At 35.1% G+C, this 17,653-nt stretch overlaps 1 protein-coding gene across 1 annotated transcript; it reads right to left on the bottom strand.

Annotated features, from left to right (window-relative positions):
* Positions 1–7,882: 7,882 nt before the first annotated feature.
* Positions 7,883–9,424, bottom strand: LOC132302282 (zeatin O-glucosyltransferase-like). Its single transcript, XM_059799128.1, has one exon. It carries the CDS (start codon positions 9,384–9,386, stop codon positions 7,968–7,970), a length of 1,419 nt encoding a protein of 472 aa, XP_059655111.1. The 5' UTR covers positions 9,387–9,424; the 3' UTR covers positions 7,883–7,967.
* Positions 9,425–17,653: the final 8,229 nt, after the last annotated feature.

The following is a 17,653-nucleotide window of genomic DNA, read 5'->3' as shown; positions in this document are numbered from 1 at the left end:
GGGTGACTGCCCTACACGTGGTTGAGTTACCTAAGGCCCAAATGACGCTAAGGAGTTACCTTAGGTCAGAGATAGTTAGTCAATCCTCCTCTCGTGATGCCAGGGAGTCACATTGGGCCGGGTTACATTAATGGTTTGATGGTTATGGTGTTGGAAAGGATTTTGAAAAATGGGGAGAAACATTAGCATTGCACTGACATTGCATTTACTGGACTTGGATTATATGGTGGTTATTTGTTTTCCTAAATTAAGCATGATCCTCTTTCTCTTATTTTATGCTTTATGTTAGATTTACGGGATCATTAAGGAGTGCGTTTTAGGCAACTCTTACTGAGCCATTATAATCACCCCTTTCTTACCATTTTTCAAGAATTGGAAAGGAGATAATACACGTATGACCCACAGCATCTCTCATGATAGACTATGAATTTCTTTTGTAAACTAGGCCTTTAGTCTATTTTGAGCTATAATTTCGATGTAAATGATGAATTTGTAAAGGGTTGTGTAATTCTTTTGTTATGAGCTTGTTCTAAGCTATGTTATGTATCTATTTTGCGGCCTTATTAGTATTTTTGAATCCTTGTAAGGCCTTATAGCCATATTTTAATGTAACCGGAACCATTTTACTCACATGTGATGTATCAATATCGTTTTTGGTTTAATCAAATGCATGGATGTTATTTGTAGTCGCAACCTATCAAATTTATGTTTCGGGACATAATTGGACCATTTCTAAGGTTGCAAATGGACCAAAATGGATGTTGGGAACTTAAACCATCAAAGTCAGGCCTTAAAGGCCAATGGAGCACAAATTAGTCGATGTGTGGGTGTCTAAGCGTCGATTGGTATCTAGGTAGAAGGGGTACAAAGCGCAGAGCCAATCCGGTCAACGTGATTTAGCTGAACCAGTCGACGTGTACCCTACACATGTCGACCGGTTCCTATTGCTTCCCAGTTTTCATTTCTTCTCCCCTCTTGTCTAATCCTGACCCATTTGATGATACCATGGTGCACAATAAAGCTTAGTATGATGCATTAATTTTATCTTGACATTAGAAATGACCGTAATGCTCTTAGATGACCTCGGATTCGGTTAAGAACCCGAATAATGATCTGGACCCCTGAGTTTGGGTCGTTACACAGCCACTGTTCACCCGACACTTACCGACTCCTTATACGTGGCTGTCTAACGTGCCAATTTTTCCTTTCTTCTTCACCGAGGTCCAAGCTTGGCTTGGCGGATGTGGGTGGTGGTGCAGACATAGTGGACCGGTATGTCATAGGAGGAGATAAGTCGGGAGAGTTGGAGGAGCTGGTTGAGATGGCTCTGTGCTTGAAGAGGGACCATTACTACAACAACTTCGGTTTGTTTTAGACCATTTTGGTCATGGTTTTTACGATGGTAGTGGTGGTTAGCCATGGAAAATGTTCTTGTGAATTATGGCCAATAACACACACACACACACATATATATATAAGCTCTGGTTTCAAATTCAGAGATTAATCCTACTTTGCTATGATAAGCTTTATTATTGAACTAGACAAAAGGTATTTTTTTAAAGAGTTGTGTTAGGGACATTAGGATAGATATGTACATATATATATCATCACCACCCACAAATGTCCTAATTTAAATATTATATATATATATATATATATATATATATATATATGTATATATATATAATATATTTCAATGTATATCTTTTTATTATCTGCTCAACATCATTGTTATGGAAAGTAAAAAACACTTCAATGAACCCGTAGCTGCTTAGATTATATTTGATTATCAATATAAAATTATGTATTGGAACTTGTGCCAAAAAGAGTTAGCAAATTGGAAAAAATCAACTTCAGAACATGAGTCAGAGTTGGAGGCATGGTTGGCTGTATTATTTAATTTGTAACATTTTTTTAAATATCTAAAATTATTACACACTTTATGAATCAGTTGAATAAATTAATTTATATTAATATTCACTTAAATTCGTTACATCGCGACTGCAAATCACAGTGGCAGGGTTGTGCAATGACTAATAGCGAATATATATCACACATGATTTGTTAACAAGTCATTCCAAACATACCCTAAAAGGGTATTGCTTTAATTGTTGAGATGCAATTCTTGTCAGGTTATTCATGTCTTTTTTCTACCTGGAAATAACCTCCCAACGTAAATAACAAGATGAGTAAGGCATCAATGAGACCCAAATAAGCTTTTCATTGGTATGGTTTCCACAATTATTTATTTATTTCATTTTTAAAAAAAATTGGCATCAACTGGTTGATTTTAGCAGCTGCCGAACCAATTAAATTAGAAAACTGAGTTTTAGGCCGAACCAAACAGCTAAAAATGAAGTTTTGTGTTCATGTGGGATATGAATGCATCAAATGACTACAAAATCTCTCTGCTGGTTGTTTTGGATTTTGCTAAATTATAATATATAATAGTATGTCAAAATGAATTAATCAAACAAAAAAGATATTTCCAACTAATATTATAATTTATGATGTGGACATTCTAACAAAAAATATAACTGGTGAAAAATGTCATAGAAATCGCATTCTCTCAATTTTGTTGCATGGAATTGGATGTTATTTTAATCCATGCTCTAGTATTTTTTATTTTCCAAGTGAGTTTTGATTGAATTTAACTTTTGTGAGACAAGTCATGTTTTGTTAGAGGCTATATTATTTCATACACTAGTAATTTTTTTAAAGAGCAAATTCAGTGTACAAGATTCTCATTATTTCAGGATTTGGGAAGTATAAGATGTATGCAATTTTTCTTCCTATGTAAAAATAATAGTTCCTTATTCCAAAATCATGATATTCATGTTACAATGGAACAACTTAATGCAGTTTCTTAATGTAGTTTCAAATGTCTTCGATATCCTGAAAACATAAGCTATTCAAAATTTCTCATGTCATCAAATGGCATGAAAATATTTAAGAATATAATAGAAAAGGGTAGTAATAGATTATATTCTTTTTTTGAGTAACTTTGAGGAAGTAGAACGATTGGCTTATGAGAACGTCAGTTCTTCCGATTTTCTTCCTTTTCAGTTAATATTTATGGAATTTTCGAAACTAATCTGAATTTTGACTTGACTTGACGAAGCTCTCACATGTATCCTAAACGATTCTGGAATGAACATATATATATATATATATAAATAAAAAGTTAAATGAAAATTAAATTTTTTGTTATGATTATTATTATTATTATTTTTAAATTGATACTCACACACAAGGAATTGACTTTTGTTATGGTTATAATATTATTTTTAATTTTTTTTAATTAGTATGTATTTTTATATATTTTGTGGTGACATTTAAGTCTACAAAATGACCAAATTGAATTATTGTTGATGTTAAAGTATTGACCCTACAATTTTATTCATAGAAAATTTCAATTATTGCAACAAATATGGGAGAATTTACTTGTTTTGATCGATGGAAAATTATCATCAAGTGTTAATGGTCTATAACCATCTAATATATTTTTTTTGAAGTAAAAAAATCAAACAAGTTTTGTCAATTTTGGCCGGGGATGTAAGTAAAGTGAGAATGGGAAGGAGTCGAGAATATATCGAATTTTTTTACTGAGAAGATTAAGCTAATTAGATAGAGATTGATTACAGCTCAAAGTCGATAGAAAAGTTATGTGGATAAGTGGAGACGACATTTATCCTTTGAGGTGGGGGACCACATCTTTCTGAGGGTCCCTACACGGAAGGGATTGATGAGGTTTGGGAAGAATGGTAAGTTGTCGCAATGATTTATTAGACCTTTTGAGATTCTGGAGCGTGTAGGAGATGTTACCTACAGACTTGAGTTGCCACCACAGATGGACAGAGCCCATAATGTTTTTCATGTGTCGATCATATGAAAGTATGAGCCAGATCCATCTCATGTTTTTAGTTAGGTTGATGTGGATATTGACAATGATGTTTCTTACAATAAGGGACCAGTTCAGATTCTTGACATACGGTAGAAGGTGTTGACAGACAAGGCAATATCGTTAGTGGAGGTTCTATAGAGACATCCCGAAGTTCAGGAGGCTACTTGGGAACGGGGGCAGGAAGTTCATTCCAAGTACCCAGAGCTGTTTTCTTCCTGGCTTGATTTCAGGGACAAAATCTCTTTAAGTTAGGGAGATTGTAATGTGTTCCGATTTTCCATTTTTTTCAGGTATTTTTTTATTTTTTGGATTTATTTATTTTTCTCGTCTTGTTTTACGTGCCACACACCTATTAGCATGACACGTAGGTTTGGAGAGTAGTTTGGGGACATTTCTTTCAGTTTAGGACTTTTAGAAATATATTTGGGGTCCTTTTGCATTTTTCGGATTTTTGATCCGGGAGGTCCCGTGTGAGTCCGCACCTGGATTTTTCGCACTCGGGATTATTTTTCGAGGTCATTGCATTGCATATATATTATTTAGTGTATATCTAGGTGGTTATGTGCTTAAATTAGACTAATTGTAACATGTTTGGCGTATTTATACATATAAAGGGCAAAATTGACATTATGTGGTCAATTTGGATCCCACTTGACCATGGGATTATATACAAGGATCATATAATCAATTTGTGGCCATTCTTTCTTCCTCCATAGCTGAACCATACACTCTCTCCCTAAAATTATGTCTCTGTTTAAATCTACAAGATTCAAGGCTTGATATCTCCTATTTCTAGTTGGATTTGAACTTTGCCATTGAAGGCAAAGTTGACGATCACGACGAGAGTTGTGATTTGATCGGAGCCGATTTTCAATTGGACAGCTTTGGAATTTCAAAAATTTGGGGATTTTGGGGCTTTTGCTTGAATCTTGATGTAGGGGTTTCTAAAGCTCGATTTCTTTGATTCTTGTGAATTATCTTCTTAATAATTGTACCATAGCATGTTAAATTGTATGCTTTGTTCATGGCTATTAAGGCATAGATGTTTGTGAAGCATGATTGTTGTGCTCTATTTGACAATGTGTAAGATTAAATGCTATTTATAATATGGTGAAGATAAATGCTTGAATGATATTATTATATGGTTTACATGTTTAAAATGCTATGAGTGATGAGTTGATTGAATGATAAATTATTGCGTTACTTATCTCTAAAGCATGCAAGTATGATTGTGGTTCAATATATGAATTTTCATGTTAGTAAGACATTGAAATCTATGTAACATTCATAGCATTGACATTAGGGTTGAAATGGGATATTGAGTTTTTTTTTTTTTTTAAATGAATAAGTGGTTTGGGAAGGATTTTTGAAAAGAAGTTTGTGTCCTTAGTGTTAATGGCACCTAGAGGGGACGTAGGGAGACTGCTCTATGCGTAGTTGAGTTACCTAGGCCCCAAGGAGTTACCTTAAGTCAGGATTGTTAGCCAATCCTCCTCTCATGGCACCGGGGAGTCATTTCGAGCCGGGTTACATTAACAGTTTGATGGTTATAATGTTGGAAAGGATTTTAGAAAATGGGGAGAGACATTAGCATTGCACTAACATTGCATGCCATTGTATTTACTGGACTTGGATTATATAGTGGTTATTTGTTTCCCCAAATTAAGTATGACACACTCTCTCTTATTCTATGCTTTGTGTTGAATTCATGAGATTATTAAGGAGTGCGTTTTAGGTAACTCTTACTGAGCCGTTGTGCTCACCCCTTTATTGCCATTTTTCAAGAACTGGAAAGGAGATAATGGACGTACGACCCACAACATCTCCCATGATAGACCATGAATTTCTTTTGTAAACTAGGCCTTTAGTCTATTTTGAGCTATAATTTTGATGTAAATGATGAATTTGTAAAGGGCTATGTAATCTTTTGTTATGAGCTTGTTCTAAGCTATGCTATGTATTTATTTTGCGGCCTCATTAGTATTTTTGAATCCATGTAGGGTCTCATGGCCATATTATAATGTAACCAGAACCATTTTACTCGCATATGATGTATCAAGATCGTTTTTGGTTTAATCAAATGCATGGATGTTATTTGTAGTCGTAACCTATCAAATATATGTTTCAGGACATAATTAGACCATGTCTAAGGTTGCAAATGGACCAAAATGGATGCCGGGAACTTAAACCATCAAAGTCGGGCCTTAAAGACCAATGGAGCACAAACTGGTCAACGTGTGGGTGTCCAGGCGTCGATTGGTATCTAGGCAGAAGGGGTACCAAATGCAGAGCCAAACCAGTCGACGTGATTTAGCTGAACCAGTCTACACACGTCGACATGATTTAGCTGAACCAATCGACGTATACCCTGCACACGTTGACCAATTCTTGTTGTTTCCCAGTTTTCATTTCTTCTCCCCTCTTGTCTAATCCCGACCCATTTGACGATGCCATGGTGCACTATAAAGCTTAGTATGATGCATTAATTATATCTTGACATTAAAAATGACCATAATGCCCTTAAATGACCTCGGGTTCGATTACGGGCCTAGATAATGATCTGGATCCCTAAGTTTGTGCCGTTACACAACCACTGTTCACCCGACACCTACCGACTCCTTATACATGGCTTTCTAATGTGCTAATTTTTCGTTTCTTCTTCACTGAGGTCCAAGTTGCCGACCCTCTCCTAATCATCCTCAACTTCCTCATCTTCCCCTCCCTTTTTCCGTTAAACCAGATGCCCTTTCTCTCTCCTTTCTCTCTTTCTCTGTCTAACAGATCGACGTCAAACCCATTTTTCCGGCGAACATTCTACGACCACTAGTGAACCCATCTTCTCCATCGAAACTATCTTTATCTCTCTAGTAAACTCTCTCTCTAAAAACCAATACCTAAAACACAGACCCATTTTCATTGTCAGAAAAAAAAATACAACAACGTATTTAATTTCTTAAACCCTTGATGAAATTGGGGTTGATCGATCTCCATCTACAAATCCAAAAAGCTCAATCCATCATCCTCCATGGCCACCACTTCCATCTCACCTCGGATTCAGATGCCCATTACCTACTCAACAAACCAACAAAAAACAAACCCATTGAGGCAAGTATATATATACATATATACATACATATGTATATCAATATTGAGATTTGTTGTGTATGTATATTATTATGTAAATAGAGAGTGAGTAAAGAGAGAGGGGTTTTGGTAATATTGCCGATGGGTCTTTTGGGTTCTGATATGGTTTTCAAGGTCATATTCATGATACAGAGAAAACATTAATGGTGGTGGCGGTTTGCCGATAGGGTAGGTGGTGGTGAATGACTCGACGGGTTGTCGCTTGGTAATGGTGGCTATGGCCGATGGGTGTAACCGGTGAGACTGGACAGGTATTGGGCAGTCGTCGGTGTTTGTAGGAGAAACGACTGTTGTGTAGCTGCAGCCCATATGGGCCAGACCATACCAGTGCTGGGTCAAGGCCGGCCGGAAAGGAGCATCGGATGTCCTCTCCTTCTGTACTTGGAGTTACGTTGGAGAGATAGAGAGAAGGAAGGGGAGGGTGCTGCCGGAGCAAGTGGAGGCGAGGACGGTGGGATCCCCTCTAGGATCCGGCAGCTGCAGATGAAAGGGATGAGGAAGTTGTGCTTGTTGATGTGGTTATTGTTATCGTAGTCGATTCGAGTTGCCGAAATTTCTTGAAGACGAAGAGATCAATGAACGAGGAACGGGTCAAACCCGAATAGTTGGTCAATACCTAACTTAATTCTAAGTTTGCTTTTGAACACTTGTCTTAAATTGATTGGGCCACGTCACCAGAATTGGACACAAGCATTGTCCCTTTTTAATAGCCTTTGTTCCCCCCTTCCCTTTTTCCTTTCGATATTATGTTTTAATATATTAAAAATATTGTGTTTGTATTGTGAATTTACATGATGGAACACGAACAGAAAAGAAAATCTCGGATGACTTTATTAACACTTGAACTGTGGACTACACCAACATCAACTAAGTTTTAGGTGCAATCCTAAATTTCTACACATATTAACAAACCTATCTATCATCTGGTGATATGCGCAACAAAAGAATCCAACTCCATGCGTGACACACCGCCTTCCTGCACCGACCGCTTGACAGCGCCACTCATTTCCACCACTCTCTTCCTCAAGTCATCTCCTTCCTTTGACACCATCAAACTTTTCATAGCTGTTTCAACCATTGATGAGCTTACCAACTCATCACGACGTGCCCAATCCTTGACCACTAGGCCAACCTTGAGCAACTTTGTTATGAGCATAGTGTTCCTCGGCTGGTCTGAATGCACAGGCCATGCCGCAATTGGCACTCCCATACTAATGCTCTCCATGCATGAATTCCAACCACAGTGACTCATGAATCCTCCTGTTGATTTGTGTCCGAGAATTTGCAATTGAGGTGCCCAATCTCTCACCACCATTCCCTTTCCTTCCACTCTTTCTTCAAACCCTTTTGGCAGTTGTGCTCTTCTTGTTTCTCCCACAAACACATCTCCTTTATCTGCATCTCTCAATACCCAAATGAACTTCTGCTCACTTCGTTCCAGTCCAAGCGCGAGCTCTTTGATTTGTTCATCTCTCAATGAAGTTGACGTCCCAAAGGACACAAATATCACTGAGTTTGGGGCCTGTTTGTCCAGCCATTCCAAGCATTTGTGGCGTTGAGTTTCATCAGATACTTCCACCGGATTGAATGGTCCAATAGCCCATTGCTTTACGCTTTTGGCTGTAATCTCTTCTCTTGCAAGAAAATCAAGAAAAACACCTTCTATTGCCTTGCACGTGTTGAATAGATAACCAGAACTAAAGTTTAAGTAATTAGTTTGCGTGTCAATAAGTTCTATGAACTCTGGAGTGAAACATCCTTCCAAGGAAGGAAGGTCTTCGACTATTTTGGCATCAAGTGGGAAGGGTTTTCCCAATATTTCCCACAAGTAGAAGAAAGTAGCGAAAGCCGAAACACTATGGAACATGTAGGACTCAGCGTTTGGGATACAAGTGACATCCTGAACAACAGAAGACATCATGGAGTCATGAATAATGATAACTCGTTTTGCAGTGGATGAGAGTGCGCGAAAAATGGCGGCAGTGGGTTGGCGAAGCTGTGTTAAGGCTTCAAATAATGGTTGGAGATGGGAGGGAAATTGAATGGAGGCATCGGGGTTGGGAGGAGGAGATATAAAAGCAGGGGTTGACAACTCATGGAAATGGATGTTGGGGATGTCGAGAGGGTTCCAACCATGGACGCGAAGCTTGGCTTGGCGGATGTGGGTGGAGGTGCAGACATAGTGGACTGGTATGTCATAGGAGGAGATGAGTCGGGAGAGTTGGAGGAGCTGGTTGAGATGGCCCTGTGCTGGAAGAGGGACCATTACTACAACAACTTCGGTTTGTTTTAGACCATTTTGGTCATGATTTTTATGATGGTAGTGGTGGTCAGCCATGGAAAGATCAGTTCTTTCTTTCTAAGACTAAGACAATGTTCTTGGGAATTATGGCAATAACACACACACACACATATATATATCTAAGCTCTAGCTTGTTTCAAATTCAGAGATTAATCATACTTTGTTATGATAAGCTTTATTATTGAACCAGACAAAAGGTAATTTTTTAAAGAGTCGTGCTAGGGACATTAGGATATATATAATATATATTGAATTTAGGACTTTTGTGGGTGGTGATGATCTCAATTTCAATGTATAGCTTTTTGTTATCTACTCAACATCATTGTTATGGAAAATAAAAAAACACTTCAATGAACGTTTAGTTGCCTGATTATATTTGGCAAAATATTAAATTATGTAATGGAACTGTTGGAAACGGGGCATTAAAAACATAAACTTTGGATGAGATTTGAAATAGATTCCGCTACTAATTTTTTACAAATCTCTAGACAAGCACGTTTCTCTCCGCAAGGAGATGAACGTGGTATATTTACTTTCTGAAATCCGTTTCTGAATGAATGAGAAATTAGCTCCAAAGTGTAGTGTTTTGATAAGCCTAAATAGGTATGCAAAATGTGGGAAGTGTTTGTCCCACATGGAAAAAATGTTGAAACAAATTGAAATTTAAATAAGCTGAGTTTAGGATTTGGGCTTGGGCTTGGGCCTAATTGTAAAGTCCAGATTATTCTTTTTTGGAATTTTAGATTGGGCCTAATTTTGGGCTGGGCTTATTTAAATGGGTTTTACAAATGAGTAGGTTTTTTTGGGTGGTTGGTTTTTTGAATTAAAAAAATTACTTTTTAGTTTTTCTAAAAGGTTACACCTTTTAAATTAAAAAAACCATATTTTAGTTTTTCTAAAGGGTTACACCTTTTAAATTAAAAAACCACTTTTTAGTTTTTTCAAAAGGTTACACCTTTTTTCGAACCATCATGACCCATGGTTGCACCCATTCGAAAAGACACATTGCAACCTATTGGAATGGATGTGTCTAGTGGTGAATAGACACCATGTGAACCATTGCAACCTATTGTAATGGTTGTGTCCAATGATGAAGAGACGCACCCAATCAGAAAAGGCATTTCTGTTTCTATAAATACCCCCCTTTGGATCATTTGCAAATTATTCATTTTCATTTTCTTCTATCTCCCTCTCTAGACTAGAACCCAACCCAAGTGGGTTCAAACCTTAGGTTAAGTGGTTCGAGCCACTTCGATCCTAATCCAATTTCATCGAGTTATATTAAGATTGGTCCGAACCATCTGGTTCGGATTACACCCAATTCAGCATTTATATAGTATATAGATGCATTTTTGAGTCAGAGAGAGTATTACACGGAGGAGGTTCGCCGTATCCACGAGTTTGTAGTGCTGCTACTGGTGGATGTAGACCGTTGTATCCTGGGAGATAGACGCCACTGAGTCCGTTAGCACCATAGCGGGGCGAATCTGTCTTAAGGACATAGTATCCAATACTAGCCTCGGTCCAGGTTCATTCCTTGCATATTATTATTATTTTATTGCTTTATTTTGTATATTTAATTAAATATAGAGTTGCATATTTAATTAATGATTTATTAGCATATTGTTAATTATCTCATGACATATTAGTATAAAGGTTGTTATATCTTAAAAGTCACATTAAGCATATATTTTACCAACAGGAACTTGTGTCAAAAAGAGTTGGCAAATTGGTAGCAATCAACTTCAAAATATGAGTCAAAGATGGAGGCATGGTTAGTCACATCGTTCCATTCGTAACATTTTTTTAAGTGTCTAATTTTATTACACATCTTTATGAATCAGCTGGTTCGACCAATTTATACTGATATTCACTCAAATCCATTATACCACGACTGTGAACCATGGTTACAGGATTGTGCAATGAATAACAAATGTATATCACACATGGTTAAATAACAAGTCATTCCAAACATTCCCTAAGGTTTGTATTGCTTTAATTGTTGAGATGCCTAAAAGGAATCTCAGCCGTCCACATATCTTATTGTGAAATGTTTGCTGGGTGATGACATTTCAATTCTCATCAGGTTATTCACGTCTTTTTCGAAGTGAAACTAACCTCCCCACGTAAATAACAAGACGAGTAAGGCGTCAGTGAGACCCACATCCGCTTTTCACTGGTATGATGGTTTCTACAATTATTTATTTATTTATTTTATTTTTATAAAAAAAAATTGGCAACAACTTGGTTGATTTTAGTAGCTTCCGAACTAAGTAAATTAGAAAATTGAGTTTTAGCCCAACCAAACAGCTAAAAATTGGAGTTTTGTGGTCATTTGATGCGTTGACGTGGGATATGAATGCATCAAATTAATGACAACAAAATCTGTCTGCTGGTTATTTTGGATTTTGTTAAATTATAATATATAATAGCATGTCAAAATGAATTAATCAAACAAAAAAGACATTTTCAGCTAATATTATAATTTATGATGTGGACATTATAACAAGAAATATACCTGGTGGCAAATGTCATAAAAATCGCATTTTCTCAATTTTGTTGCATGGAATTGGATGTTATTTTAATCTTTACTCTAGTATTTTTCTTTTTCCAAATGAGTTTTGAATAAATTTAACTTAGGTGATGCAAGTTATATTTTGTTAGAGGCTATATTATTTCATACACTAGTAATTTTTGTAAAGAGGAAATTCAGTGTATAAGATTCTTCTCATTTCGAGATTTGGAAAATATTAGATATGCAGTTTCTTTTTTTTTCGTATATAAAAATAATATTTCTTTATTTCAAAATCATGATATTCATGTTACAATAAAACAACTTAATATAGTTTCAAAGGTCTTCTATTTCCTGAAACAATAAGCTATTCAAATTTTCTCATGTCATCAAATGGCATGAAAATATTTAAGAATATAATAGAAAAGGGTAGTAATAAAATAACAATTTTTTTTTTTTAGAGTGACTTTGAGGAAGTAGAATAATTGGCTTATGAGAACGTCATATCTTGGTTCGATTTTCTTCCTGTTGAATTAATATTTATGGATTTTTCGAAACTAATCTGACTTTTGACTTGAAGTTCTCACATGTATGCTAAAGATTAGTATTATGAAAGGGTGAACTCCCCCCTCAATATCAAAATAGAATAATAGGAAAAGAGAATGGTAAGGGTCCTTTAAATGATTCTGCAATTAATATATATATATATATATATAAGGTTAAAATAAATCAAAGCTTTTGATATGGTTATTGTTATTTTTTAATTGATATTCACACATTTGGCTGAAGGAATTGGCTATGTTATGGTTATAGTATAATCTTTTTAAAAGTCTTTCTTTAGTATGTATTTTTATAAAATTTGTGGTGACATTTAAGTCTACACCAAATTGAATTATTGTTGATGTTTAAGTATTGACCTTACAATTTTATTCAAAGAAATTTTCAATTATTCCAACAAGATGATAATTTACTTATTTTTAATGAAAAATCATCATGCAGATGTCTCAATAACTCAATGAGTTAGTGCATTCGATTGATTTTGAAGTGTCAAACTTCAATTCTTTGCATCTATTAATTTAACTTTTAATTTTTTTTACTATGTAAAAAAAATAAAAAATTATTATTAAATGTTAATGGCCTACGGCCACCTAATATTTTATTTTGAAGTAAAAATATCACGCAAGTTTAGTCAATTTTGATAGGGGATGCAAGCAAAGTGAGAAACGGAAGGAGTCGAGAATATATCTATTTTATTTTATTTTATTTTTTATTGTCCTTGTTCTCTATATTTTTTTCTCCACGCAAATGATAATTGGGGAATTTATTTATTTATTATTTTTTTTCTCTTTAGGCAAGCAATACCAGTCACTTTTCCATATGTTTATTTATTTACGAATTTAATAAGTATCCAAACAAGTGGACTGGTATGATATAAAAGTGTGGTCCACGACAATTCAGTTACAGAAGAGTGCCCCACCTTTTTTTGTCGCAACCACACATTTATTCCAATACAGATATTAGATAATCACACAAAAATAAAAATAGGAAAACTAATTTTGGGTTAAATTAAGAGTCCTAAATAATAAAGTAGTTTATTTAAAAAAATTATTTTTTATTTTACTTGAATTAAGTAAAATAATTATATGTTTATTGAGAACTATTATTTAGGTCCAAAATGTCCTCAAGTTCTTATTTCAAAAGACCAAATTATCCTTGTTAAATCAAATCATTATTTCACTCAATTCTGAGGCCAGGTTGAATAGAAATGAAAAAAAAAAAAAAAAAAAAAGAAGGAAAGGTGATGGAGGGAAATGCTATATTGTGTATGGTATAAATCATTATAGTTTTCGTATAAATTATTAAGAAAAAAAATAAATGATTGTAATAATATCTATTCATATGTGGATAAATTATGAAAGAAAATAATAATAATAATATTTTTATTTGGATAACGTAAAAGAGAGAAAAGAAAAAGAAATGATACTATCCATTTTATATTTATTACAAGTAACCAAGGATGGATCTATGAAAAAGAAATGATACTATCCATTTTATATTTATTACAAGTAACCAAGGATGGATCTATGTACAAGTCAGTGGGGCAATTGCTGTAATATTCCTAATTTTAAAAGGATAGTCTCTGTATTCATTTAATTATTTTATTTACATTTTTATATTATTTATTTAATTTCTTGACTATTTGTTTAATTGCTTATTTGAATTACTTGTTTATGTGGTTATTTGAAATAAGTTGTTTATTTATTTTTTATGATAAATGATTAATATTTGTTTGCATATATGTTAGGTGTTTAGTTGTAATTAATTGTTAGGAACTAAATAATTTAAATGTTTGTTTTATTTTATTTTAATTTTTATTTTTAAGGATGGACTTAGATGGTAGTAATGGACCACCCAACGGGTCGCATGGACTACTTGGGTAGGATTATTTTTGGGTATGGATAATTACCCATGGGGTGTAGTATAATATATATATAGGTATATATGTATATTTATGGATATTATATTTATTAATATTTTAAATGATTAATATTAATAATTATAGTTAGTTGTATATATATATATATAGTTATACGTTAATTGTATATATATATGTTTTTATCACGTATAGACTTATATGTATTTATTCTTTTATTTTTATTTTTCTTTTATTTTCTTTTTATTATCCTTAGGTAATTAGAATTAGGTTAAATTATAATAGTCTATATATACTTGTGTAGAGTCTGCCAAGGGTTTAGAGCCCTATTCACATAACAGTGGAGGCAAAAAAATACAGAGAGTTTAGAGAGAAACTGAGGGAGGGAGAATTAGGGTTTCAGCTAAGAACAAGGGCTGAACCAAGGAGGAGTTATTGAAGCTTGCTCGTGGGTTGAACCAGGAGCAACAGAGAGTTTTGACAGCAGGCCAAGAATCGCCGAAAAAACTTAGGAAAAAGACGGTTAAAGGTTTCAATTCGAAACCTTAGAAGCAAGTTTTTCTCCTACTCTCTCCCTTAGATTTGTATCTTATGCATGCCTAAGTTAATTCTAGGATTAATCAGAAACTAAATTGATTACATGCATGCTTGAATTTAATTAAAACTGAATTTATTGTTGATAAGTGTTCTTGATTAAATCTTGAATTTCTTGCTCATAAACTTGTTTTGATTCATGTATGTGATGCATATGATCTTTATTAAATTATTTGGGATAGTCTGTGATTTAGTTCAGACCCTTAGGGGCCCTAACGAAGGCGAACAGAATGTTTAACAGTCACCGGAGATGGAGAAGACGAAGTAGAACAGGGAGAGAAGCGGCTCCCTCTTGGAGGGAGGCGGCTCCCTTAGGTGGGAGGCGGCTCCATGCATGTGGGAGCCGCCTCCCTCTCTGAGGGAGGCGGCTCCCTACTAGTTGTTATCTAACGAAATTTTAGGTTCTATTTTGGTGTTTTGGGATTCTAGGGTTGTTTTGGAGGATCATGGGAGCTTTTAAATGATTAATTTTGTTATGGTAAAATTTCAGAATGCATAATAAACCCTAATATGCTAAGAACTTGAACAATATGAATTTTAAAAGTAAATTTGCATATTAATTATTAAGTATAAATGATTTAATTGCTTACTATTGTTCTAGCAATTATTCTATGTATGATTAAATAATTTTAATCATGTTGCAGCAGTGTAATGAGCTTAGTAAATTATTTAAAAATTATTATGCTTATTTTTAGATTTAATTGATGTTTTATTTTATTTATATTATCAATTATTGAACTGTATGGATGTGATGCACCAGTATGGGATAGTGGCATCTTAGGGCCGGATTAACTAATAAAAGTTAAGTTCTACTTACTTGGATATATAAGGGAATGGATTAACCATAGAGTTAAGTCCCCCTTATTTGTTGTTAGGCCACTATATTAGATGGATGACAATTTTATCTTATATTTATACAGACTTTATATATATGATTATGGTGCTATGATATGAGCTTAAGGCTTAGGATCATGGTTAGAGTGCGTATATCACCAAGGATGTGTTGCTAGATATAGTGTAGTTGTGTACCCTGGTAGATTTAGGTACTTATGCCTACTATATGTGCGTTTTTGCATGTTACCTACTATTCAGGTTGAGACAACCCTATAGTATAATGAGGTTCCTTTAGTGTGTTTATATATTTATACGGACTATATAGTCATTGTTGAGTTGACTAGGATGTGTAAGTATATCGGATCTCTGCTTGGATTCTAGTATGGTAGAACTTGTTTGTGGGCCTGACCCACTTTTATTTTTCAGGTGTTCGTCAGCTCAAGGGATAGAGTCTGTTCGTACTGAGCAGAGATAGTTATTCACTCTTCCGTCTCTATATAGGACTTTTCCTCATGTTTTAGTTATTGAATTTATTTCATTTAAGTTTTTCAATTTGGATATTATTAGGGGTCCAATGGATGGATTCCCGAGTTGTAATGATATCAGATGGTTTTGGATTGTTTGATTAGTTTTTCTGTTTGGAAGATTATTTAAATATTAGTTGAGGATTTAACATTTAGTTTCCTTCAGCTTAATTATTATTTATTATTTATTTCTTTTGTATTTTATACTTGTTTATATATTTAATTGTTTGGTATCCCTCAGATCTGTGCTCGGACTTGATCACCCGTGGCTCTAGAATTGAGGGGTATCTCAGTTGATATCAGAGCACTTCAGGTTCAAATGTCTCTAGGATTCTTTCGTATAAGACTTCCGCATAGCGTATTCTTTTGTTTAGAGCTTAAGTTTAGGATTCATTGTATTCCTTTACGGTCCATTTTAAATCGTATTGATGTCTGTCTTTCTATGTTAACAGAATGGTTAATGCTAGAAGAAGACAGGACAATCAGAGAAATAGGCAGCGAGCGGCACACAGGCAGCAGGATTTCTTGCGGTGTCAGCAAATGAAAGAAGAACAGCAATTGCGTGGGTTTCAGGATGATGATGGTTAGTTGCATGTAGAACAGGAGGAAGTACAGTAGACTCAGGAGTCTCAGGATCAGGGCTACAATCGAGGCAGGGATTCGAATTATCCTTTCATCTAAATGACCTCATTGCTCGGGCTATAGAAGCAGGTGTTATAGCTGCACTTCGGAATCAGCCACAAGTTCAGTTGGCATCTATACCAGCACTAGTGGTTCAGGCTAATCCTTGGGAGAAGGGTAGGAGTTCTTTCACAAAGGGGAGCCTACCTGAATTTTTAAGCTCCACCGATGCGAACGTAGCTCACCAGTGGAAAAAGGACATCGAGCGACATCTTCACATGGTTAAATGCATAGAGGTTTAGAAGCAGATGCTTGCTATATTCAAGCTTGTCAGAGATGCACTCCAGTGGTGTGAGTCAGTTACCACCGCAGAGGAGAAGACTTTATTGACCTATGATCAGTTCAGTGCTCGCTCGATGAGAAGAACTTTCCATATGTAGTCAGGACAGTTATGAAGACAGAGTTCCTTAATCTAGAGCAAAGGAACATGACAGTGGCAAAGTATGAGTAGTAGTTCACGCGCTTATCACTTTTTGCTCCAGAGGAGGTGGATACAGAAGAGAAGAAATTTAATAGCTTCGTTAAGGGACTTATGTGGTCTATTAAACGATCTATTACAAGTAGTCTAGCCTACACTACTTATGCTCAGGTGGTAGATACTGCTCTATAATAGTATCAGTTGACTGTGGATTTTAGACAGGCTAAGGGTGAAAAGCGGGGTGACAGAGACTTTGCTAATCAGCCAGCTGAGAAAGTGAATGGCAATGGACACCGACATAATGAT

This window comes from Cornus florida, unplaced genomic scaffold (assembly GCF_030987335.1).
Source record: "Cornus florida cultivar Cherokee Brave unplaced genomic scaffold, ASM3098733v1 CherokeeBrave_3.0.0_Hap2_Chr04, whole genome shotgun sequence".
Lineage (NCBI taxonomy): Eukaryota > Viridiplantae > Streptophyta > Magnoliopsida > Cornales > Cornaceae > Cornus > Cornus florida.
Note: the sequence above shows the minus strand (reverse complement) of the source record. Positions and strands in the feature narration are given on the sequence as shown.